Below are 25,068 nucleotides of genomic sequence, written 5' to 3' on the forward strand. Positions count from 1 at the left end.
TGTACTGAATGGGAATATGGATGAGACTATGAAAGGCAAAATGGGGAAGTTAAGGATGTTCATATGTAAAATAAAAGCAAATTATGCAAGACCTTGAGTAGATGCTTATAAATAGTTTTTAGCTATTTTTAAGTGCTTTTCCCAAAACTAATTCATTTTGGGTATATTAGATATAATTAAAAGTAAATTGCCTCTAAGAGAACAGGAGGAGAGTTATTTACTCTGGAATATTCAAATACTTCTGCAAAACTCTTGGATGTTATTGTACCAGACTTCCAGTGATATTCTTAATGCTTATGAAATATGCAATACACAAAAAAAATCCTTTCTATACAAAATGGTCAGTGGAGACTGCTAGGAGGGACATGTCACTCCGTGGTGTCAGCTTTGACTGTTTTTCAGATTGCCCTCTTGGAGATGCTGACTGCTCTGTGTGACGCACTTTGTAGTTTTGAAAAGCTGTCTGTCAAAGGGGTGCTGTACAGAAAGTGCTGAGTTTATTCCCTCGATGGATGAGCTGGTTATTTCTTCCTCATTCCTAGTCCTGGCCTGGGACTTAGGAGCTAAAAAGGGATACATTCTGTGGCATACAGAAGGAGTGGGATGTGTGGAGGGAAGTGAGGGATTTCAGGACATGCTGACATCCTAGATTCCATCTCTTTAGTCCAAAGTCCACTGATACACAGTGGGAGTGATCACAGTGTCTGTGATCAGACAGGACCTGTGGACAGAGGCTGAATGCGAGACAAATGTTTCCTGAACACAGTTTTGCAGAGGCAGGTGATGTTGGGGTTGTTTTATTTTAACATTTCAGGTTCCTCAGGGCAGCACTGGAAGTGAGGTGCTCCATTTTAGCAGCAGATGAAGCAGCAATAACACAGGCTCCTCTCTGTTCCCTCCCTGGTGTGCCTGACTGCTCACTGGGAGCAGCAGCAGTTCAGTGACCGTGCTAACTCAAACATGGGCCTCACGCTGACGTGTGAAATAATCCTGGTCCTAGTGGGAAAACCTGTTTAGCCAGGAGGATATGAAAACATTAGGTAATTTGCCAAGGTTCTGATAGCTTTGCTTTGTTCTGGGTTTTGGGGCTGTATTTTGTTTTCAGAGTTTTCACAGAGCTTTTATACTTTTCACAGAAGTACCAGAAAGAAATTTTTTAAGAGGAAGAAGTTTTCAATTTTTTGAAAATTTACCTAAACTGTATAAATCCATTTCATGTTGGCATGATAAAAGTTCACTGTTATCACACACGAACAAATATTGCAGAGATTTTGCATGGTCTAGAAAAACAAAACAGACTTCAGTGTCATAAAAAAAGATCACTTAAGTGCAAAGGTGTGGCAATTCGGACATTTAAATATCTGAACAGCTGTGGTTGGGAAAGTCTGTCAAGTGGCAAAATACTGGGAGGAGAGGGGTGGTTTTTTTCTGTCATACAATAAGGCAGCTGGATTTTCCCTCAGCAGTTTATCTCAGCTTTATGTCACTTGCCTAGAAGGCTGAGGCCATATCAAAGACATTTGGGAATTGCAACATAAAACTTGTTAGCTCTTTATTTATATATTTTGTATGTGTGTATAGCATGTATATATATATAAAATCAGTAACTAGACTGGATTTTTCCCAAGGTAAATGACAAGTGCATTCCTGAAGAAAGGGGAAAAAAAAGAGACTGCAGCTTCAGGGCTGAGCTGCCCAGGCAAAATGGAAAATTATCAGGTAAAACAAGGCACGTAGTCCAGTTACACCCCTTTTTTTACTGGAAGAAATGCATGGCCATGTGTTGACTGTGTGACCTGCCACGGAGTTATCATTTGGCCTGGAAAGAAGGAAACCTCTTAAGCTCTTCCCTGGCTTAATTCTGCTCTAAGCCCATGACTCCTGTATCCCAGATACATGTCCCCATCATCAGATTTGCTTAAGCTAGGGAGGTCATCTTTAATACACCACTTGAAAAGCAAAATAGTTTCTTGAATGTTGATTTCAATTGATGCTTAATCCGCAAGGTTTTACATTTCTGGACAGTGATCATCTGGCTTGAGTGTCAAATCTTCTTGGCCCACTTTAATTTTTTGTTCTTGTTCCTATAAACTGAAACCACTTCAGACTGCTGGCTATGACAAGCTTGTTCAGTGGTGAAAACCTGAAGTTAGTGACCACGTTTCCAGCAAGGGAGGAGACTTGAAAGCAGGTTCTCTCAGGGCTGAGTGCTCCAACCAGCAGGGGTTTGTTTCCAACAGGACTGAGCACACGTGCAGCCAGGTCTCCAGTTGCTTTGTCCCTGGCCTTACACAAAACCCATGTAATGTGGGAGGTGTTTCTCAAGCAGCACAGGGAACAGAATGAAATGCTGCTGGACATTGGAGCAGCATTGCTCTTTCAAGTGTGACTCCTGGCAGAAATTTAAGTGGTTAATGATTAGACTCAAGTTCCTCCGTAAATCTTGCCTTAAATCAAAACCCAGGAGGAATTTGAAATACCTGATAGAGGGGACCTCAGTTACAGTGGCCTGTTTTGTGCTATTTTGCTCTGATTTGTTTTGCGCTTTTAGATACATCAAATATAATTTCCTGTTTGAGCTCTTTTGTTTTTTTCCCATGTTAATAGAGAAATTCTTACTTGAAAGCAGTATCTTGGTTGTGTGGGAGAATGACTAAAAACTTTTAGAAAGGAATAAATAACTCTCTTAGGAAGAGTATTTTTGCTTTAGGCTTGAGGAAAGACAGCTGTGTCATTTTGTACATAGTGGACAGGCTCCAAGTGTGCGTACACATGGTCACACAGGCAGACATACAAGAATTATTAGCTTGTATGTTCACATTAATAGTAAGGTAGGCACAATAATGACCAGGATTGAACTAGCTGTTACAGATCTGGTCATGATAGATGGAACAGGTCTATCAGATCAAGTTCTTGTATCAGCTACTGTTCCCCCAAAAGGGGAGGTAATCATTATGACACTGAGCTGTCTCTTGCGCTCCACCAGCCTTAATGGGAAATCAGTGTGAATAAACTGGCTCAGCTGAACTCTGCTTAATCTGATCTCATGATTTATCCAGGCATCTGGAAAAAAAGGCTAATGTCACTTTGGCCAATGAATGAACATACATCTGGTTTTAAACACTAAGTCAATGAACAAGAATTAAACAGAATCTTGTCTGAACTTTTGAAAAGGATATTTAACTTTGTCAACTATAACACACTTTAAAACACCCACACTAAACTCATGCTTACTCTGTGTCAGCAAAATCTTAACAGCACAAGACAGATGAGTCTTTAACTTTTGTACAAGGGTAGGTCAGCTGTATGGCTCAGGACACAGGTCAGAAATAAGGTAAAGTCATAATTACTTATAATTTTTTTCAGTTAACTGTGAGCATCATATTGTATAAGGACAGCAGCAGGAAGATTCTATTTTCTCTGTAGCATACACAACTTCATTTTTTTGCACTCTGTGTTACTTTGCTTGTAAGCTTCATTTGAAGAAAAAGCTGTCCTGGTCCTTAATTATAGTGGGTACCAGAAATCTTGGTCGGAGACTATTCTGAGTCACAGTCTCATCTGTCAGTGCCTTTTCTTCTTTAACACTGGGGCCTCCAGACTTTCAGAATATGGCATGATCTGAAACATCATTGTATCACAAAAATCTCATTCACTCTTTTGAAAAGAGCCACTTGCAATCTAAATATACTTGCCAAAAGAAACTAATTCTCATAATAGCTTTCCTTCAACATGTTATTTTTCTTACAGATGCTCACCTGTTTGCCAATGCCTAAATCTGCTTTATTTTTTTTTTCTATATGTAAAGAATAATCTGTGGAAGAAGAATCCCAGATGCATAGAACTAATGTTATTAAATGCTCTACAGCTCCCCTGAAACACATATAATCTGAAATTCTGAAAAACAACTTTCAAGTCAAAAGCAAGAACTGTATGTTTGCTTATAGAAACTCCAGTAGCATTTCAGCATATTACTCTGTGGAGAAGAATAACAATTAATAATAATAATGACAATAATAATTTTTCTCAAAAAAAAATCTGAAGCATACTCTTGTACAAAATTGTCATAGCTTTTATTAGTATTCCTCAGGGGGTAAATTTACTCAGTGTCTGTGACTTAATTAAGAGTCCACAGAAACCCCTCCAGCACATCATCGGACATGGATCATAACTGTAAATAGCATTACTGTTGTAACAGTTTTTTAATATTAGTTTAATTGCATATAATGAAGTTTCCTTAGGTTCCTGAATAGAAACTCTCACAGATGCTTCTGTATTTTGGGCTTATCTACCTTAACGTGTCTGAAATTTAACTCCTCTGCTACAGTGATACCCCATACAAAGTCCTTGCGATTTTGGGGCAAGGATACGTGAAAATGAGAGAAACAAAATCCTGATTCATCTAATTGTTTGTATCTCTATATGAAGCACATTTTTGTGCAGGAAGAGGGTAACAAGGGCAGGACTGAGAGCTTCAGCTCCAGGCCGGACGCCGTAAATTGGAGTTGCGAAGCGGCAAGCGTGAGGTGAAAGCAGAGAGGCCTCCCATGTGCCAGGCTGCTGAGGCCTGAGCCCCTCAGCGCGGGGCCGGGCCCCGTCCGGCCGCAGAGCCGCGGGAGCGCCCCGGGCCCGCAGCCCGGTGCCGGCGGCCGCTGCCCCGGCGGTGACGTCAGGCCGCTCGCCGTGACGCGTGCGCTCAGCGCGGAGCGGAACCGGCCTGCCCGGGGAGGGAACCGCGCTCCGTGAGGGAAGCGAGCCGGCGGCCGGGAGGTACCGGAGCGCACGTGGGACGCGCTCCTCGCGTTCGGCTCCCTGCCCGTGCGCCCCGCAGGCCGCGCCTGCCTCGAGGCGGGGGGGACACGCAGGGCTGGGGGGACACGGGGGGACACGCAGGGACAGCGCGGAGCGGCCGCGGGGACACGCAGGGACGGCACGGGGCGACTCCGCCCCCACCGTGGCACCGGCGGCGCGCGGGCTCGGCTCCGTCCCGGCGTGCCCCGCTTCCCGCTGTCCGTGCCGAGGGCTCCACCTGCAGCCGGGCCCGGGCGGGAGCCCAGCTCAGCCCCACGGGCAGAGCAGGGAAGGAGGGAGGCACCGGGCTGGGCCGGGCTCGGCTGGGGGAGCCCCGCTCGCCCTGGTTAAAGGTGCCCTCCTTGGGCTGGCAGCCGGGCGCTGTGGGGTGGTGCCCTCGGAGCCCCGGCGTCCCGCGTTATGTAGTTTGGCTCTGAAAGAAGAGCGAAGGTGGTAGAGGTGCCTGCGTGTGCCTGTTGCTCCAAGTATAGCTGGTTTTCCCTTCCGTTATTTATCCAGGGAGCAGCGGGACATGACTCCTGCTGCAGCTTTTCCCTCCCAAGTCCCAGCTCCAGGGAGCCTGTGTGGCGTTTCTGTGTTAAAGCACAAACTGTATGTATGTACTGTGTTGCAGGTAGGCCCCGCCTGTGAATGCCTGGTTAATGCACAAGGGGCTTTTCTCTGCTCTGAGGACTTGCCAGGGAAGGCAGACACGTGGGTTGGTTTCAGGCACTTGTGAATACTTAATTAGGGAAAAGGACAGACCGTCTGCTTGTTCAGACTCTTGTCGCAGAAGACCGAACTCATCATGCCACTGCATGAGTTGGTGGTGGCCTGGCACACTCGGTACCATGTGCTTTTCTGATCATCACTCATCCAGAAGGGTTTAATAGAGCTCAGTGAGGCCAAGGGTAAGGTCTAAGGACTGGCACACTCTTTAGTGATGTATTGAATAGCTTCCATATGTGTAGGAGTAACTGAATAGACCTGAAAGAGGATACAGGTGGAGAGTGAAACAGTGAGGGGAAGCTATGAGGAGAAATGCATAGAATTATCTAATCAGAAAGCAAATTAAGAACAAAAGGAAGTACTTTCCCACAAATAATAAAACTCGTTGCCTCGGGATGAAGACAATATAATTGGGTTCAAAAAGGATTTATTCAAATGCATGGAAAAAAGATTCATTGTTACTGCTTGATTCTGCCCCTGTCTCCTCAGGAAATCCCAAACCAGCTGATTGGTTTCTAGAACTTGCAGAATAAAAGATCATTCTACAGAAGTGCTTCCTTTGTGTACTCCATTTTGAACATCAAAGCTAGCTACTTCAGAATAATTTCGTATTTCAAAAAGCTTTTTTTCTTCCTTCAAAAGCAGAAACAAAAAACCACAGGCTAGTGGTAAAACACAGTCTGACAGTATTAAACCAGTGTAAATACAATAGTTTCAAGTCATACTCAGTAACATTTGCACTGGTGGTGTCCAACACAGATACTTTGGATGGAGTGAGACCTTGAGGCCAAATGATTTCAGCACAAGAATAGTGGTTGCAAGAGAAATATAATTACAACCAGTACATCAGCTTTGAATAAGCAGCTGAACAGTACATTGTGGCCTTTAGGTACATAAATCACATAATTCATCAGTTGAATAAGAGTTGCCATAACTCTAGTATTGGAATGCTAGATTATGTGCGTGATTTTTAAATTTTTTTAATACTTCATAAATATTTAAGAATTAACTTTCATTTGTAGAGGTGGTGTCTAAGTTGTTCAGCTGTTTATTTTGAATAAAAAAAATGAATACAAATGAATGAATAAAAATCAAATCACTCATTTTGTAACCTGCTCTTACAAACTGCTGCAAACAGGTAAAGGCCGTGAGTTGACAAGAACAGTGAATGTCTTGCTCTGCTGGACACGAAGCTGATGGTTTACTTGCAGTTTCTGGAATGTTTTGAAGATGGGCAAGGTGTGTGCTGTTTTTGGAGGATCCCGTGGGATAGGCAGAGCTGTGGCAGAGCTCCTGGCACAGAAGGGCTGCCGCCTGGCCATCCTTGCTAGGAACCTGGACGTGGCCCAGAGCACTGCCCGTCACCTTGGCGGTACGTATGCTGCTGGGCACCCCTCGCTGCTCCCTGCCTGGGGGACTCGTGGAATAACCCCTCTTGTTTAGCTAGATGGAAAGGAAAATAAAGGCTGAGAAACGTTAAAAGCCAGCTGTATTGCTTTGATTCTGTTTGCACAAGAGTCGTTGGGAAAGTAGATTGCCTTTTTTATCTGCATGAAGGCAATTTTAAGATGAATGGAATTGTTTGGGGTCCCAATAGACATGGTGTGAAATGAGTCATCCTCAGCTCCTGAAGAAGCCAGAACTGAGACCAGTCTGCTCACACTGAACTTCTCACTCCAAAAGGCAAAAAATATAAAACAAGGAATTGTCACATAACTAATGAATACTATACTTGAAAATCATCTTTATTTAATTGCCTGGGGATTAAATAGGTTCCTTAAATTATAACTAGTTCAACATCTGTTTTGCAACTGAGCTGATACATTCTGAAGGAGCTTTATGAATTAAATACAGCTTTTACTGTGACATTATATATATTTCAATACAGCAGGACATCTGGCACTTAGCTGTGATGTATCCAGTGAACAAGAAGTCCAAAAGGCTTTTGAGGAGATGCAGAGGAATTTGGGTCCTGTTAACTACTTGGTTAATGCAGCTGGGATCAACAGGTTGGTTACTCCTGACAAGACAATAGGTAATTCTAGATGCAGGCAGCCCACTGTAAGGTGCTCTGGCCCTTTGTGCTTAGTAAGAGTGTTGTTAATGAGCACATCTGAAAACAATATTAAGTCCTTGCCAATATTTTGTTTCTGATGGCAGTAAAATGCTAACAGATGATACAGCTTTCACTGTAGTTTCTGCATTCTGAATTTGACTTCCCCCTCTATTCTTTCTTCTACTTTTTCTCCCAGAATGGTCCAAAACAGTGATTGCAAAGGAGGCTCTCTCTCTAGAAGCATGGCTAACTTGTTTTTTACTATGTGTAGTTCTTGCAGCATTGTCATTTTGAATGCTCAAATGTATGGAACCACATACACCCCATTAATATTCTGTCCAACAGTCTTTTTTTATGACTAAACATGATCAGGGGGTTGTTCACTGAATTCTTTGGGTTTTTTTGGTTTGTTTGTCAGGGATGGTTTGCTACTGAGAACCAAGACTGAAGATATGATAGCCCAGATTCACACAAACCTTTTGGGAACAATGTTGACATGCAAGGCTGCTCTAAAGGTCATGATTCAGCAGCAGGGAGGTGCTATTGTCAATATAGGTAAGTTGTTTGTGTCAGCCAGTGGAGTTCTGTGTACTAGTCTTCTAGAAATGTTTAGCAGGTGTAACATATTACACTGCTTGTTGCAATTTACTTGTTTTCCTTTTATTTAGACATTCTATATTTAGCATTTCTTTATGAGTGCTTATTCTTTTGTGTAATTTCAGCAACTTCTAAATAGCTTTCTTCAGTAATAAACACCTCAGAGTTTATATTTTATTAAAAAAACAAACTTTACTATTCTTACCAATTCTTTCAATGTCTATATATACCAGCTGCTGGCAATTAACTCAGAATTGATAGGTTTAGTCAGTTTATTTCTTTCTTTATTTAATGTGGGCAAGGATACTTTTTTTAGAAAAGTCTTAATTTTACTTTCCTGGTGCTTATTGGTCAACATAGATACATGAATTATACAAAAATCATAACTAATTGGGACATTTGCTTATCCTAGCAGGCTAAAGTGCGTAAAGTCATGCATATTTTACTCTTCTTGTGACCTCATTTTTCATTCCAAGTTCAAAACTAAAATGATCAAGTGAGTACAATGTTTCAAGTTACCCATTTAATCTTCTCTTTGATGTTTCTTTATTTTAGGGAGTATTGTAGGACTTAAAGGCAACTCTGGTCAGAGTGTGTATAGTGCTACCAAAGCAGGATTAGTTGGATTTTCACGCTCTCTTGCTAAAGAAGTAGCAAGAAAGCAAATTCGAGTCAACGTTGTTGCTCCAGGTTAGTTCTTGAGGAATTCCTGCATCCTTGACTGTTGCAATTCATTATGACTGTGTATATTTCTTGCACTCTGAAAGTAACTTAAGACTAATTTCTATTATTTTCTGCAGCTTTGTAAGTAAATATTTTTAATATATTTTGTTTGTTTGTTTGAAGTATAATACATTCTTTTAGAAAACCTTCAGTCTTTTCAAGGGAACATCAAGAAATTTGGAAGAGTGAATCTACCAATTCCTCTATCCATTATTACATAATGAATGTAGTTTTTTTCCTTTGATCCTTCTTCAGAACTTGCTGTCCTTGCAGATGGAAGGATTAGATCTAATTAGAGACTGAGAGCTACCCTTGTCTCCAGCTAGAGGATGCTTGTTTGTTATTACAGAAACATGACAAACCATAAGAAAGCTGTCATAAAAGCACCTCTATCTCCCTGTAGTAAAAGGAGGAAATCCTGAAAGTTATTTCTATGAGCAAAGGCTGTGCTTTTGTAAGATGATCTAGTTCAAGCAAGCTGCCACCCTTAAGGAAAAGCCCCTTCTATATTTTCTGAGTTTTTCCACCCATAACTGTGTACACTGCTGCTCACCTTCTGCTACCTCTGATGCCTTTCAGAATTCCACGTGAACCTGTTCAGCTTGTGAACTAGGCAGGAAAAATACTTTTATTCTTTAGTGAGTTGAGCAGCTCATCCACAGCCATCATAAAGGGGCAGAGTATTACAGTAGAAAGCAAAAGGGAGTCTTGCCCTTCTTGATGGCAGCTAGAAAGCAGGTAAGATCAGCTCTTTATAAAGCTGCAGCTTTTGTGTAGAGTTGTGCAGCAGTGGGAAAGCCAAATCTCAGAAAATGGGAAACTGTAAAAAAGGTCCTTCAAAAATGTCAAGAAATATTCTTCAAATGAGTGCTCTAGTAGAAACTATGCAAGAACTGCCATAAGTTCTAAAATAGAGTGCAAACACTTTAAAGTCAGAGAGGGTTTCTTGCCAGACATTTTGTGCTCATATTTTAATTGAGAACATTTTGGTGAAATGAGTATATTTTTTCTTTTAGAAAAGTGATATTAAATATAGTTTTTTGATTGAATTTTAGTTTCCCTTTCTTGTTTGATTTTGTTTGGGTTTTTTAACATTTTTTCTGCGTTTTGGTTATTGCATCATTGCTTCCAAAAATGAAAAGTATTTTATTGGTTAGATAAGAAAGTGATTTTGGCCATCAAATGATGTGGGCTGCTTTGGGAGACTTTGAAGTACGGTAGCTGGTGCTGAATCCTGGTAATAGATTTCACTTTGTAAGATTCGGTGGGAAATCCACTAGATAAATTTAGCTGAAGGTTAGGTAACTCTTCCTATATCTCTCTGCTCTTAGGCTTTATTCACACAGAGATGACAGCTCATTTGGAAGAAGATCAGTTGAAGAAAGCAATTCCCCTTGGAAGATTTGGAGAGCCTCATGAAGTTGCACAAGCTGTTGTCTTTCTTCTAGAATGCCCATATATTACAGGGAGTGTTCTGGTTGTAGATGGAGGCTTGCAGCTTATGACCTAAGTACTGCCTTGAATAAAGGACTGCTTCAATGTCATGATGGTAATATGTAAATATATTCTAAATAAAGGGAGAGGGCTGGAAATCGTTTGAAGATTGATGTACATAATTGACTTGGTCTTTTTTAGTCAGAGGAGAAATTCAGCAGCAGTGAGGTACAATGTGTGTGTTTAGCTGCCTGAGGAGTCTGTTTGGTATTACAAAGTCTGTGTATGAAACAATTTGAAAAAGATCTGGTTTTGATACAGTGATAGCTTTAATAATGTGCTGATATGTTTTTAAAGCACTGAATTTTTATAAAGTTCTGTTTTCTAATTTGGGAAAGAATGAGATTTTATTTTAATTATCGTGTTACACAAAGGTTAATAAAGTGCAGAGACATGTTTATTGGGTGGCAGGTATGATTGCATCAAGTTTTTCAAGTAGGGCAAAGATTGTGAACTGCATAGTTTTGCATTCTTATCAGTTAGTCCCTATAAAGTAGCAAGGAGTTTCCTTTGAGCTTTGTTTGTTTGTACCTAACACTACAAAGCTAGGAACTTCTAGATCTTCAGCATAGCTGAATTGCCTTTAGAAGCTTTAATTATATGCACTGTGTTTTTATAAAGACAAAGCCTACTCAGTTCCATTTCTGAGTGTATGTACAGCACTCACTCAGTCCAGGGGCTCTGGTGTGTGCCCACTGGAGGATTGCTGCAGCACTGGAGCTGCTAATCCTGTCATACTCTCAGCTTGAGCTGCACATGCACTGCTGAACACTACAGCTGCACACCTTGCTCTGTAAGATGCTGCAAGGACTCAGTAGATACTTAGAACATGTATCACTTCCAGAGCATGAAGTCAAGGTGTTTTGTGTTTTGCTCTGTATCTTCATGAGCACTCAGTTCAGCTCTTAAGTTGATGCTCCCTCATATGTATGTATAGTCAATAAAATGGCCATTTATGTTATTCAAAGCAGCTTTTGAAGCACAGTAATTATTCTGCTGTAAATGATTCTGAGTGTTCCTGTCTTGCTGAAAACTTACCAAATGTTTGACCTCAGGCTTTTCTATTGAGCTTGAGTAATTTTTGATAATTGATGTTTTTATTATCTTTGAAAAAAACTATGAATGTGGTTCAGGACTTTCACTTCTTAGCTCTGGTGTTCATTGCATCATGATCCAGATGTTGATTCAGCTTTTGAAATTCCTTCCCATCTTGGCACACACCACAATACAGAAAGAAGAGATCTCACTGATGATAACTGTGGCTTTAAAGTTGGAGATTTTCTTCCTTTGTGCAGCTGAGAAGTTTTGTCTTTGTGCCAGAAAACAATACATGCTCAAGCTTCTTGCAGGTATGTATTGAGAAATAATACAAGGAGTACTTGTATGATCAGGAGATTTTACAGTTGGTTGTGCTACTGACTTTAGAATATAAAATACCATAGAAGTAATCCTTCCAGGAGTCCTTATCTTCCTGTTATCGCTGTTATGTGTCATATGTGTCTTTGCACCAAAAATATAATTGCTAATTATGTTTTTCCTTGATAGAAGGAGTTGGCCAGAGATGATGTGAATTTTTCCAAGGGCACTGAAGGTGAGGAAGGACAGCTGGTACATTTTCACTAGTCAAGTAGGAATATGTCAGTGACTTGGCTGCTGCCCATACCCGCCCTTGGTCTTTTACAAACAAACCCTGTGTGACATTTCTTGACCAAAAGCCAAACCTAAGAAACTAGAAATAATTTTCTTTTAGTAAGTTCTGACCCTAATTATTAATATCCTTTTTTGGGGGGGTAAGGGAGTTGTTAAATAAGTTATCAGCAATTGAATTTTTAGTTCATATTTGCAATTAAAACCTGAAATAATTCTGTCAGAAGAATCTCAGCATGCCACACAGTAATTTCTGTAAAAAGTTCCAGTACATACTATGTTTTTATTATTGCTGTTGCCATAGGGCCAGACTGAAGTGTTGGTAGCTTTAAATCACACTTTTAAAAGGCTCCCCCCTCCCCCACCCCTTCTCTGAAGTGGTAAATTAGAACAGAAAACTGGTTAACATGATGCTGGGTCTGTCTGGTCTGGTGTGATGTCCTGAACAGGGGACGTAGGGACTGTGCAGGGTAGGTGACAGATCAGCTGTGTGTCTCCTTAGAAGACTCTGGTTCCTCCAGCAGTTTGTGACTGGGATATTTGAACCCACCAGTGTGCAGCTCTGGTTGAGGCCTGCAGGCATTAGAAACAACCCTCAGGTGCTCTCTCTGTGTTGCTTTTGAATTTGTAGACTTCTTATCCTGCCTGCCTTAGTTGTTTCTGTTTCGTACTGAAGAGTCATATTTCTTTTAATTACTTGTTGCTGGAGAGCTCTTTTGTGTCTTAAATTGTCTTTGTTGAACTTTGCTTTACTCTTCCAGTTTTTCAAGGAGGGAGCACCAGGTAGAACTTCTTGCAGAATTCACTGTGGATCTATTTTAAAAAATTAAATAATTTTATGTTTTGTTTTATACTGTTTCCAAAAATGATGCCTGAGTGTTTTGCTTTTTCCTAAACGTTGCACTTATATTTTCAGGACAGTAACTCAGTCCTGAATAATTAATGGTCAACTTGGAGTTCATTTCCATATATATGTGCAAAAGTCTGAATTTTTGTATTTTTTTCAGCATGAATTGTTCTCAGATATCTACAGTGAGTTTGGTTTCCTGCTTTTAACACCTATTTCCTCGGTGAAATCATTCTGCAATTTTTTAATTCCTTAATCTCTTTATTACTTTAACTTGGTGTTACTGGAATACACTGTGGCATTCAGAAACTGCTGTCTCAGAACCCTTAGAAATAGGTTGTACTTTGCCTTCCCCTACAGAGGAACTGTGGTGCTTTCTTGGCACTGCACATCCTTAGGGGAGAGAACAACTGCTGATTCATACCCTTTGCCTTCTATCTTTAAACAATGTACTGATATGACAACTTCTTTTGGCAGCACAACATCTTTAATAGTTTTTGGCAAGGGACTGTGTCAGATGCCTTTTAGAATTTCAAGTATGCACCATTATTAGATCTCCATATTCTCATCTCTTTTAAGTTTTTTTTTAGAAGAACTCTAAAATGTTTATCAAACATGACTTTCATTTGCAAAAGCCACTCTGTATGTTTATCCTGTTGTTTTCTTGGCTTTAGAACAATTTCTGGCACTTTGCTATGTACCGAAAAATAGATTTAGGCTTTAATTCCCTGGATCCCTCTGGAATCTCTTCTCAAAAAACAAGTGGTCCTTCCACCCACTAAAATCACAAGAACTTGCTGTCACGTTTGCCAGCTGCCGGTCACTCGAGGCAGGTTTCACTCAGAAGTCTCCCACTGCAGTTACTTGGTTTCTGTTAGAACTGGGGAGTGAAAGCCTCATCTTTCCCCTTTGTCACTTTCCTCTGTAACCTCTCCCAATGTAAAGGAAGGAGTAAAACCTTCAACAAGGTACCTCTAGAAGTTCTCCTCGAGTTCCTCCATGGTACCAAAAACTGATCATAGGGATTTGTTCAGAGTCTGGGGATTTTTTTCCTCAGTAGGTTTTCCTTCCCTGAGCACTTTGCTTTTTATTTGATCATCTGCTTGCCTTCTTCAGGCATAGTTCCTGTTCCTGAGGTGCAGATTATTTTTGCAGATTATTCCTCTGAACTTGATCTGGCTGTAAATGTTACATTCATTGACTGATTAAATTTGACTCCTAAAGCTAGATTGCTGGTTTTACAAAGGTTGATGTTCAAATGCTAGGAGCTTCCCCCTTTCCACAAAAATTGTAATTTGATGTGTGTATTTAAAATTGTTGTACTGAAGTTCAGTACATTCAATCTTGGTGTTGTTATTGGGCTGCATCTTAATTTTGACTTGTCTTTTTGGCTTAATTTAAATATTTTATTATATGTTGCTTATTTTTTATGGAAGTCTGTGGTAGTGGACTTCTGTCTTTATTAATAAACTGGGTCAATAGAAATAAAAGTGAAATAAATGCAGAAATAAAAGTCACCATTAAAAAAAAAATCACTATTTGAAAGTAGCATTTTGGCTCAGGCTGGGTGACCACAGCCAGAGCTGGGTGGCCCTGATCAGTTGCTTGAAAAAGAATATATTAAAATAGTGATCTTGGCCTCTTCAGTGTGACATTTATCCAACATGATCATGATTGCTGTCTGTCATCACAGTTACATTGCTGGCCTTAGACATCTCAGATGTCATAGCTATGGCCACACATATCCATCTTAAAGGTGGGAGTACCAATATCACCTAATAAAAGAGTTTACCTTGCTAGGTTTGGAAATTCAATCCATGTTTGATTGGATGATTTAATATGTAGATATTTATTTTTATGACTCTTCTATATATTTTGTATCAATATCTTTTTGATCTTCCATCATATTTCTGGTATGTCTGTTTTGTCACTGTCCTTTATTAAAAGCAGACATCTGGGCTTTACATCTTGTGCTGCTGGCATTTATGCCAAGCTGTATATGAATGTTTGGGGTTTTCTACATATGGGTGTTTGTGAGTCAGACTGCACTTGACTGGCTTAAAATGATTACTCAATTGAATTTTTAAAACTTCAGTGCACTATAATATTAGATATAGTTTCTGTGATTCCATTCCTAATGGAAATGAGAGAATGTGCTCTTATTCATCTGATGTTTCTTCACCTGCTATGTTGCTTTAAAATCTCCTACAATCTCTTAAATATTAGCATCTTTTTGCCTCTTTTTCTCTTTAAGAACAGAGTATTTTCTGGATTCCCACTACTCCATGTTTCTGCAGTTTCTAAAGAATCTGTAGTCCTGTTCTTTGAACTGTTTTTTCAGGCATGCATTGGAACTTTGCCTCATCCACCTAGTTTTGGGAGCATTTAAAGAAGGCTGCAGTGCAAATCTGGTATTTAACTTACTCTGTGCTTTATTCCACATCTTTTCTCCTGCCCCACCCCTTGTCTCTGGTTTGTACACGACCTTTCACTACCACCACAGAATTTCTAAAGAGACCATCAAGGCAGGTTTTGAGGGTGGCTGCTTTTGCAGCTGTCATTTAATTCAGCATGCAGTCCTCTTACAATGCAACCCTCTTTCTGACTCACCCATAATGATTGCTTTGAGTTTTTACTCAGCTGGGTTCCTGCTTCAGAGAGGATATCCTTACTAAAAGAAGGTTACACTGTCATTTCTGTGACCTGCCTTGCACTACCAAGTTAGGAAACCTAAAATTGTTCCTCTGTTGCCTTTGAGTTTGATTCAGTTCAAAGTTCATAGGTAGTGTGGTTTGCATGTTCTGGGGTTTAGTTGAAGCACATTGTAGACCTAGAAAGTTAATTGTTTTGTATGTCTTCTCTGCATTCTTCTAATGTTTGGGAAGATGATAGACTACTCTTCTTCATCTTTTTTCCTGGGTAGGACATTGGAGCCTTACTGCTGCTTATCTCTCAAGAAATATGGTTGTAACTTAGAATTTGCTGTAGTGAGCTCACTGGATAACACAAACAGTCTTTTCTTGCTCTTGAGGCATCTGTTGCAATGGATGGGCTGGATGGGCTCTGAGCAACCTGGTCTAGTGGGAGGTGTCCCTGCCCATGGCAGGGGATTTGGAACTAGATAATCTTTAGGGTTCCTTCCAACCCAAGCCATCTGTGATTATTGTCAGTAAAATTCTGTAGCAGGACACATAAAATGTTCATGAGGTGGTTTTGGTTTGGGATTTTTTTAAAATATTGCAGCTGTAAGGAGGAGCTCTGGTGGTGAACAGCTTTTGCAGACTGTGGTAACAGAAGGGTATAGTGTTGGCTGAGGTGGTGCATGCTGAGTGAGTTAGGGTTGTATCCCATGAAGAGATTTCACTGTGGCCTCCTGAGGGCAGTCTATCCTAAGGCATTATTGTATTGGTGATGACTTGGTGAGTAAACCTGCATTGTTTTAGGGAAGTGGAGTTGCCTGTATGCTGATGCTGGCATCCCTGTTACTGGTTTTGTAAAATCCAGGGTCATATATCCTGAGCTGCTGGGGGTTGTAAAGCATGACTTTTAAAGATGGAAAGGATTTCATACTGAGATAAGTGAAATTTGGATAGGAAGTAGATATCTTAATCCCAGCCTGCAAAATCTCTTTGTTATATCAGTACCTACAGTTAAATATACATTGTAATGATTATTTATTGCTGTAAGACAAATTTTCCTACTTTCATGTGTTGCACAGTGTGAGGTTGTATTACATGACCTGGAAATGTATATTGGCTGTTGCAATTATGTGACTTATTTTTTTGGAAGAACAGTGTAGTTCATTTAAGTGAAGCAAATGAAAAATGAACTCCTCAAGTCCAGGTGCTCCCACTTGATCCAGTTAATCAGTGTTTGAAAAGACAGGTCAAGTGTAGTTGTGGAGAGAAATCATTGGGTATGCTTAGTGCCTGAAGAAGTAAGAACTCTGCTAAGTGCCAAGTTATATTTGATTTTCACACACACATTGTGTCCAATTTCAGATCATATGCTAAGGGCTTCATTTTGCTGTAGATATGTCTGTTAGTAAAAAAATGCTACCTGTACCTTGCCAAACACCTTTGGATCAACATGTCTATAATCACAACTGGTCTGGTATTTTTATGGTTTTATTTTTTATGTTAACAGCTCATATCTGGTAAGGTCTGGGATATGTTCATAGTATATAACAAAACTGCCAGTTCAAATATGTCAGTATCAAATGCAGTGGGACAGCACCCAAGTAAAAGCCACCAAAGCTTCCTTGGTATCATTACACACAGACTAGGGCAGTGTCAGTGGGAGCATGGGGGGCAGATGTCACTGAACAAATGGAGTTGTGTGGGTGTTCCTCAACATTTCCCAGGCTGCTGGCTGATGGTACTGAGGTGCCCTTGCATGTGTAGTGTGCTGATGAGTTTGAAATTGCTGCATGATTTTGAACAGTTTGTTTAAGAGTAAGTGCAAAATGATTGTATGGTATTGCTGAAGCTTGTTAGTGAAGCAGTTTGATGTTTTGTGAATTCTGACTTGCAGATCTCCCAGCTCAGTATTTTTAATGCTGAATGCACTCAACTGCTTGGTCCAGCTCTGTGCTAGAGGCTGTACTGTCAACACTTGGATGCCAATGACCTGTTAAAAGCTCTCAGTTGCAGTGATCCTCTCAGTATGAGCTTTATATGAGCTTTTAAATTCTGATCCTCTCAGTATGACCTTTTATCCTAGTTTTTCAGATAGTTGGTAAATTTCTACTGCAGACTTCCTACAACTGTAGAGAAAAGAAGGAATATAGTAATTTCTTGTGTTTTGTTTAGATGTCATTTAGTGTGCATGTATGAGTTTTGATGGTGAGATGTCCCTGTCAGCAGCAGACTGGAACTGCATCCATTCTTTGCAGGCTCTTGTAGCTCTGTTGTTGGAATGCATATATAGAACAGAGAGCAGCTATAATTTTATAGTTCACCTTAATTTTCAGGACAGCAACATGGGAGAGGTCCTTAATTCACAATAGATTACAGGTGTGGTTCCTGTTGTATAGCAAGTCTTATCTTATTTTCAGCACCTTTTGCAGTAGCTCAGAAAGGTCCTGTTTGGCAGTCTGGGTTTTGTAGCCTCAGTTCTCTACACTCTCTGATGTCTGGGCCAAGAGTTGTCCAAAAAAGCTTGATGACAATATGTTTCACTGAAACTGTGTTGTTAAGCACACAGGAGAAAAGTCCTAACATAATCCATTTGGTGTGATGAGATTTGTGGAGCTCCTGTAAGTGCTGTAATCATTCTGTGCAATGGCCATGTACTGTTACTTTTTTCTGCTTTCTTGTTCTGCAGCTGTTTCTGGATCATTTATGCTATTGCAGAACTAGAAAGTGATAGCAGTTACAAGACTTGGCCAGTCCCCAGGGTTACCTATTACACTGCAGTTGTTTTATAAAGCACAAAATTTCTCCTTCTAGGTGGTGTTGGAGTTCATCTCCATCTGTATGGCTGCTGAAATCATTTCTGTGCAGGTCCTGCCGCTCCTTGTCTGGCTTTTGTGCTCTAGATGTGACTGAGCATTATGTTCCAAACACATTTTTAGTAGACATGCAGTGCAGTGTTAGATAATTTTATGTTTTAATTACTTCTGTTAAAGAATGCAAAATGGCCTAATTTTGAGTTAAGAGTTGCAAGCTTTAAGACAAGTCAAAGAATACTGTGTGCTGTCTGGAATACATTGTACATTCCTTGGGGCAGGAACTGTGTTTCCATCTGCCTGATGTGTTTCACGTGCTCATATTTCTGTTCAAACAGAAAATCTGTGCAGAGGGAAGGCTGTTTCTTTTAGTTCAGGAGAATGATATAAATGTCAGCAAATTCTATCCCTTGCATGTACATTTGAATGGTGAGGGAGTGAATTAGCCAACATGCATAATCCAAGCAGGCATTTCTAGTCTATGCTTGAATTTTTCTGTAGTGCACAGTGTGGGTTTGGCAGCTGGGTCACGGAGTCAGAGCATGCAGCTCATCCCCTCAGCATCATGGCATGTTGGATAATGTGAGCTCATGAAATACTTACATATGAAATCTGTTTGGGCTACTTGCAGAGGTGAGGATGTAGCAGTCCAGATGTGGAAAATCAAGGCATTTCCTAGCATACACCCTAAGTGAATTAAAATATACCTTGAAAGAGGTGATACAGAAAGAAACAATGATTTATAAGCTGGGGTTTCAAGCTGGACTGGTTTTGATCCCCAACTGCCAGTTAACTGTGATGGAAGCAAATTGTGTTTGTTTACTAATGGTTGCTGTTGCCTTAAAGCTGTAGGATAAAGGCACTGTGTGCTAAGGTACACCAGCAGCTGCAACAACCTTCATGCATGTGGGATTTTGCACCTCACTGCTGGTATTCTTGACAGAGGTTTCTGTTGTCATCCTGGTCGTTGTTGAATTGAGTCTCTGATTGCTGTGAATATGCTTGGACTGATCAGCTTCACGTATAATTAGAAGTCTTCCCATACCTAAACTGGAAGTCTTGCAAAAAGTCAAGGCTCATTTTTATAGTCTTAAAAAATGACAAAAGTACACTCTCAGGTCATGCTATCTTTGGACTATGTGGAAGTCACTTTGATGCTTCCAAGAATTTTTGCTTTTTGGCTTGAGAAGTTAACTTGCTTATGCCACGCTTCTATCTCTGACTCTGGAAGCCCAAACAGTGCCGGTAACTAAGTAACAGCACAGCTGAATGTTTTCATAAAAACAATGTTGCTGCTTAGAGATGTGATTTACTACTTAAGTGTGTCTGTACATATATACAAAGGCAAAAAGTGATGATGATCTCATCTTCAACAAGTCTCAGTTTTTTAGTCCCCAAGCCAAAGGCAAACTTGCTGTGAGCAGACGCAACTCCAGTGACTTCAGCTGCAGTATCACCGTTAATGTCAGTGCTCACTTAATTGCTGACAGAAGCCTGTTTGTAGTGATCAGTGCTTGAAATGTAAACCCAAAAGAAAAAATGGATAATGTTGCATCTTTCCTGGTATCTTCACATTGAAAAAAAAGGAGAAACTAGTTAACAGTCAGGATTTTGTAAGTAAATCTGGCTTTTTTTTTTAATTCAATTTTGATATTGTCTTGTTATTCTTAAATGAATTTACCAGTGCTCAGAACATGTCTTTTGCATAGAATCAATCAACTGTAAGTGATGACATATTGCAATTATTAAAAATACAAAACAGACCTGCATATCTTCTAGCCTATTAAAAAAAAGTATCTTCCAGTTCCTCTATTTGGCAAAAGTTTCTCAGAATTTATAAGTAATGTTCCTCTGTTCTGTTCAAACAAGATTCCAGGTCTCAAGTAGATTATTCTGATAAATTCTAGTAGTTTTTAGATGCTGCATAGGCCTCATTTAATCTGTATTCATAATATTTAAAATTTCCAAATCTTACACTTGAATGCTTGTACCAAAAAAGTTATTAATCTTTACCAGAAGGAAAACTTTCTATTTGTGTAATATTTATTGATGCTAAACCCACATTATATCAGCACAACAGTCCAAAGTAATGATAATACATTTTTATAAATACAAATAAAAAGTGGCAAAATAATGCTAGTGAAGCTAAACAAAAAAGTAAATTAGCATGTCACAGTTGAGGAAAATTTGGCAAAAGATATGACATACTTCTAGAATAAAATCAGATTATTCCCACCTGACAGACTGACATTAATCTGGATTAACCATCCCCATTACTAGTCATATCCTGCACCAGAATAGTACTACCTTGTGTGCTAAAGTTTATTAGTCACTAAAAAACAAAACAAACTTTGTGTACTTACAAAGCAATACACGTATAGCAGTAATGCAATATATGGTGTACACAATTACAAAATAAAAAAAAAAAAAACAACAAACAAACCCCTAAGTACAGGACTTCTGAATAAATGAACTGAGATAAAAGATTTCAACACTTTTATTATAAATAATGAAAGATACCATATATGTGCTTCATATAAGGAATACAGTGTTTTCCTTTCCTAGCAAAGGATCGTAGCTCGTACCATCAAACACCCATTTTCCTTGTCAGGCCTAGTAATTTTTCCATCCATTCTCCCTCCCTCCCATTCAACTGAAATTCATTTGCTTCTAATTTAAAACTACCCAGTCAGGTGTGACTTAAGTGGGGCTCCACTTCCAGATGGATTTGCCTTGCATTCTGTAAGTAGCCTTCAGGCTTTTCACCTATGGTGCACAGACTCTACCCCTCAAAAGAGTTGACATTTGCCTGCAGTCAAGAGAAGGAAAAAATAAAATCTACCAGTGACATGTTATACTAAGAAGAAAAAACAAAAAGCAAATTGGATTTTTTTTGCCTATCTTCATTTTCTACTTCCTCAAATTTGCAAACTATCACCTGTGGTGTATACTTGTCACTTAAATCTGTAGTGTAGTTTTAGTTTCAATCCATTTTTCACTTACTATACATTTCTAAAATCCTCATACATATTACACAAGCTTTGAACAGTCAAACATTCCATACATACACTCTCTAGTTTTCAGCTCACTTTAGAATTTCAGAATCTTGAATGGGAGCATTACAAGGTTACACACTGCTGTCCGGAAATCCAGAGAGTTTCAACGTCTTGCCCAGTCCCTCCCACCCCTTGCAGTAACTCACTGCAGTGGTTTATACTATCAGCATTTTTTCCTATCTAGTTACCAATGTGTAATCTGGAGTAGATTGTTACTATGTCTCAACTCTTCTTTGCTGGCCTGCAGAAGTAAAATTACTTCTGCTTAGACTGCCATTGCTATGTGTTTTAAATAAGCCTCCTCCAACCAAGATGGCAAAAAGGAAAAACACAAATGAATTGAAAGTTAGGGTATTGATGTCCATACCAACAGCACTGAAAGAAAGATTGTTTTTTCATGGTTGAATAGAAAGCAGTTTGCAGAGATACAGCATTTGCTTACATTTCTTTTCCTTGTCCCTTCCTGTGTCATTCTTATAGTATTGCACTTGTTCATCGTAGCTGTCAGAATGTGTGTAGCCATTTTAGAATTGTTGATAACCCTTGAAGAAAACATCTTGCACCATTAAGACTGTGTAGCATCTACTTACTGCTTACGAAGGTATGTAGTGAAAAATCTTTCTCTCTGATGCATTTTGGCCTCTATGAAAAGGGTTATGAAGCAACATAGGTTAAGGAACCGGTGAATGTGATTTGTTGTGCAATGTGTACATTTCTATTAATAATCTATCTATTCTTCTAATTTGGTATAATGAATAAGGAATATATGGTTACTGTGTTTGTTGTTTATCTTTTGTACATGAAGGTGTCTGCCCTTGCATAAAGTGACATAGGAGTATCATTGGTCAAGGCAATGGCTTTCAGTGTTTCTGCTTTGAAAGAAAAGGATGGAAGCGGCAGCTGAATCTACAGGTCATCGCTCTCTACCAGGCCAGGCTGCATTGTCAGGTGCACTGGGTTTGCTTCTGGCTGGAAAGCTGCTTTGATGTCCAGTCCTTGGTCACAGAGAGCAGCGTACCGGCTGGCTGAGGGCCGCACCTTCTTTGGCTTGGTCTGCTGAGCGGGCTGTTGCCACTGAGCTAGAGATTGAAAAGGAAAGAACAAGTGTTAGCCTTCCTGAGCGGTGCACCGAAGTGTGCCAGAAGCTCAGGCAACCCTTTGTGAAGGAGATAGTCATTTCTGAGAAGCAGAAAACCATTATGTCAAAGGTAAATTTGTTTAATTTCTTCACATTGTTGTTTTTTGTTTTTTTTTTTTCCTCAGCATCTAGTTTCACCTTCCAATCTGGTAAGTAAATACAACGGTCTGAGTTACTTTTTGGCATTGTTTTTTATTTCCTTGTGCCACTGAGAAGGGTGACAGCAAGGAGGTTGTTTCTGTGCACTCCTATTATGTAACAGGCCTGTTCTAGGGTGAGTTGTTGCATGTAAAATGAAATTTTCTGGTTGCCACTGCCACCCCTCCTTGTATACTGAAGAATGCTGAGCCAAATCTCTTATTCACAATTCCCACTTCCAGCACCACCCCAGAAACCATCCTTTATCAGTCTCTCCCCTTCCCCCTCCCAGTTCATTCTTGCTATGAGAAGACTGGTAAGAGATACTTCTTAAAGAAAATACAGGGCTGCTTTGGAACAAACTGAGTAATTAAGCAGAAAGCCATAAAAACATCTACTACTCTTCTGGTAGCTATCACAGGTGTATTACAGACTAATGTACAAAAGAATACAAAAGGTTAGGGAAGTGCCAGCAAAACAACAGTAATAATGATCCACAAAAATCATATGATCATGCCGTTATCTGTTGTTAATTAGCTATATTTAATGTACAAAGCAAAACCAGAAAGCATGCAAGCTTGTTTTGCTTTAGGTGTCTGAAAGATGGTGAAATATACTTTGACAGAGCATTTGTTGTCTTGAAGTAGATGTTTACTATTGAGGAGAAACTATAAACAAAAGAAAGAGAGACCAATGTAAACCATTCTGTGAACAATCCCAAACTTATAGAACTGTTGCTTTTGGGGGGATTAATATGATCATGAAAATTGAAGCCACTTACTATAAACATCCAACCTGGCAGTGCAAGACACAATCCCAGCCTCATTCTTAGCTGAAACAGTGTACCAGCCAGCATCCTCCTTTGTAGCTCCCTGAATAAGCAGGCAAATGTAGCCGTAGTTATCCTGGTGCATGCTAATCAAAAGAAAAGTAGAAAATTACTATTTAAATCACAAACCAGTGTAAGCTGTTTTAAAATGGCATTATAAACTGACCCAATCTTAGTTGCAGATTGATTACAGTCTAACTTTAATTAAAATTTTAATTAAAATAGAACTTCCTCAGAACTTAGCAACTGGAAAATAAAGCCTTGAGTACGCTTCACAATTTGGCAGTTTAATATCCTGTACTGAAAACTAAGAAGAAAAAACACATGAAGTAACTTTTCTTTCACGATTATGGATTAAGACATCTGGAGTAGCAGGAACACGAAATCTGACCCAGACTTTTTGTGGAAAGGATAAAGAAACTTAAGGAAGATCTTAAAATGTAAAATACTGAATCTTAGTTGCTTAACTTACAGCAGAATTATGAATTATAGTTTCTGCTGAAAAGCACAGAGTGTTCCTTTGGAACCTTGATTTTCACTAGCAAATTTCTGTAGTTTTGATTCAGGAAGAGTAAAACTAGTTCATCTTTTGCTTAGAGTGCAAAGGTAGTTTTCTTTAGTGTAAATCTAATGATGGAAAACAAGTAAAGTTTTATTTCTGGTTCAGGCACCAGGCTGGCTGCAAGTTTGAGTAAATATCATAAATGATTACAATCACTAGTTAATATTAATGAGTTAATTAATTACACAAATTGTTCATGTGACCTCTTAGGTTTTTATTTGTTTTACAGGATAAATCATCATTGAAGTTACACATGGGGAGGTTTCTCTAAGCCAGTCTCACCTCACTCGGTCAGTGTTGTATGTGAGTGACTCGTTCTCTTTCTTCCAAAATATCTGAGGAGACGGCTCCCCCGAGATTCGACACTCCAGTCGCACTGGGAATCCCTCAGTCACACCTGTGTTTTGAAGCTTCTCTATAAATACAGGTGCTTTTTGTACTTCCTTAGCTGTGAAAATAAAGATTGCACTTATGTTGATATTTGTCTATGAAAACATAGCCTTTCTTTCAGCAGTGTGCCAAAAACAATTATGAAAGACCTAAGTGGCAGGAAATTGTCTTATGAAAGACCTAAGTGTTGTCTTCACTAACAATGAAGTTCAGTCCTGGTTCCTCTGAAGAAGACAGTCCCATCATTATTTTAACAAGGGGGAAAGTGAGTGATAAAAAGCTGATTCTGTCTTAAAATAATTGAAATGTAGAGCATGACAACTAGATAAACTGGCTGCACCATGCTTGGTAAAAAGTGCTCCCCATATTCCACAAAAGCACAGACTTTTAACTGAAGAAGGAACTGCTGTACCAGAAGTCTGCAGTGGCATTAGTCTGATGTGCTGTGAAATGCACGAGGCATTCCCACTGGCTGCCCAGGGGTAGACGTGGGTGTGCACAGATTGTCATTACAAAGAAACATCCAGGGAAATAGTCTGGCTGTGGCCTCAAGGCCAGCAGCCCCCTTTTCTTAACTGTGTGCAAAGGCATTATGTGCCAGACAACTTATGCCACAATGTAA

The 25,068-nt window shown here is 39.7% G+C and overlaps 2 protein-coding genes across 13 annotated transcripts in view; one reads left to right on the forward strand and one right to left on the reverse strand.

Moving 5' to 3' along the window:
* The first annotated feature begins 4,687 nt into the window (after nt 1-4,687).
* Nucleotides 4,688-24,534, forward strand: CBR4 (carbonyl reductase 4). Of its 3 annotated transcripts, XM_063156246.1 has the most exons (8): nt 4,720-4,770; nt 6,659-6,892; nt 7,409-7,529; nt 7,995-8,131; nt 8,729-8,863; nt 10,228-11,739; nt 11,936-22,597; nt 24,286-24,534. In XM_063156246.1, the coding sequence occupies exons 2-6, from the start codon at nt 6,751-6,753 to the stop codon at nt 10,404-10,406; spliced, it is 714 nt and encodes a 237-aa protein (XP_063012316.1). In that variant the 5' UTR covers nt 4,720-4,770; nt 6,659-6,750; the 3' UTR covers nt 10,407-11,739; nt 11,936-22,597; nt 24,286-24,534. The 3 variants fall into 3 exon arrangements, with proteins under 3 accessions (XP_063012315.1, XP_063012317.1, XP_063012316.1); XM_063156245.1 differs by having other exon boundaries at nt 4,688-4,770; nt 10,228-22,597; XM_063156247.1 differs by having other exon boundaries at nt 4,716-4,770; nt 7,412-7,529; nt 10,228-22,597.
* The window catches only part of PALLD (palladin, cytoskeletal associated protein), a 187,394-nt gene continuing 182,684 nt past the window's right edge, over nt 20,359-25,068 (reverse strand). For 9 of the 10 annotated variants that reach the window (XM_063156235.1, XM_063156236.1, XM_063156239.1 and 6 more), the window contains 3 exons: nt 24,339-24,504; nt 23,447-23,580; nt 20,359-22,468 (listed from right to left, as the gene is read on the reverse strand). In XM_063156235.1, the coding sequence (XP_063012305.1) occupies nt 22,296-22,468; nt 23,447-23,580; nt 24,339-24,504 (473 nt within the window). In that variant the 3' untranslated portion in view covers nt 20,359-22,295. Of the gene's footprint in view, nt 22,469-23,304; nt 23,334-23,446; nt 23,581-24,338; nt 24,505-25,068 lie in introns of those variants that run through there. The other variant, XM_063156238.1, reaches the window with a different exon arrangement.

Source organism: Melospiza melodia, chromosome 5, assembly GCF_035770615.1.
Source record: "Melospiza melodia melodia isolate bMelMel2 chromosome 5, bMelMel2.pri, whole genome shotgun sequence".
Lineage (NCBI taxonomy): Eukaryota > Metazoa > Chordata > Aves > Passeriformes > Passerellidae > Melospiza > Melospiza melodia.

What these genes read in the sequence shown, in the direction of transcription:
- CBR4 (XM_063156245.1), top strand. Translation starts at nt 6,751, where the DNA reads ATGGGCAAGGTGTGTGCTGTTTTTGGAGGATCCCGTGGGATAGGCAGA. An exon ending in AGGTGCTATTGTCAATATAG is followed by an intron (nt 8,132 to 8,728) that starts GTAAGTTGTTTG and finishes TCTTTATTTTAG; the next exon opens with GGAGTATTGTAGGACTTAAA. An exon ending in AGTCAACGTTGTTGCTCCAG is followed by an intron (nt 8,864 to 10,227) that starts GTTAGTTCTTGA and finishes CTCTGCTCTTAG; the next exon opens with GCTTTATTCACACAGAGATG.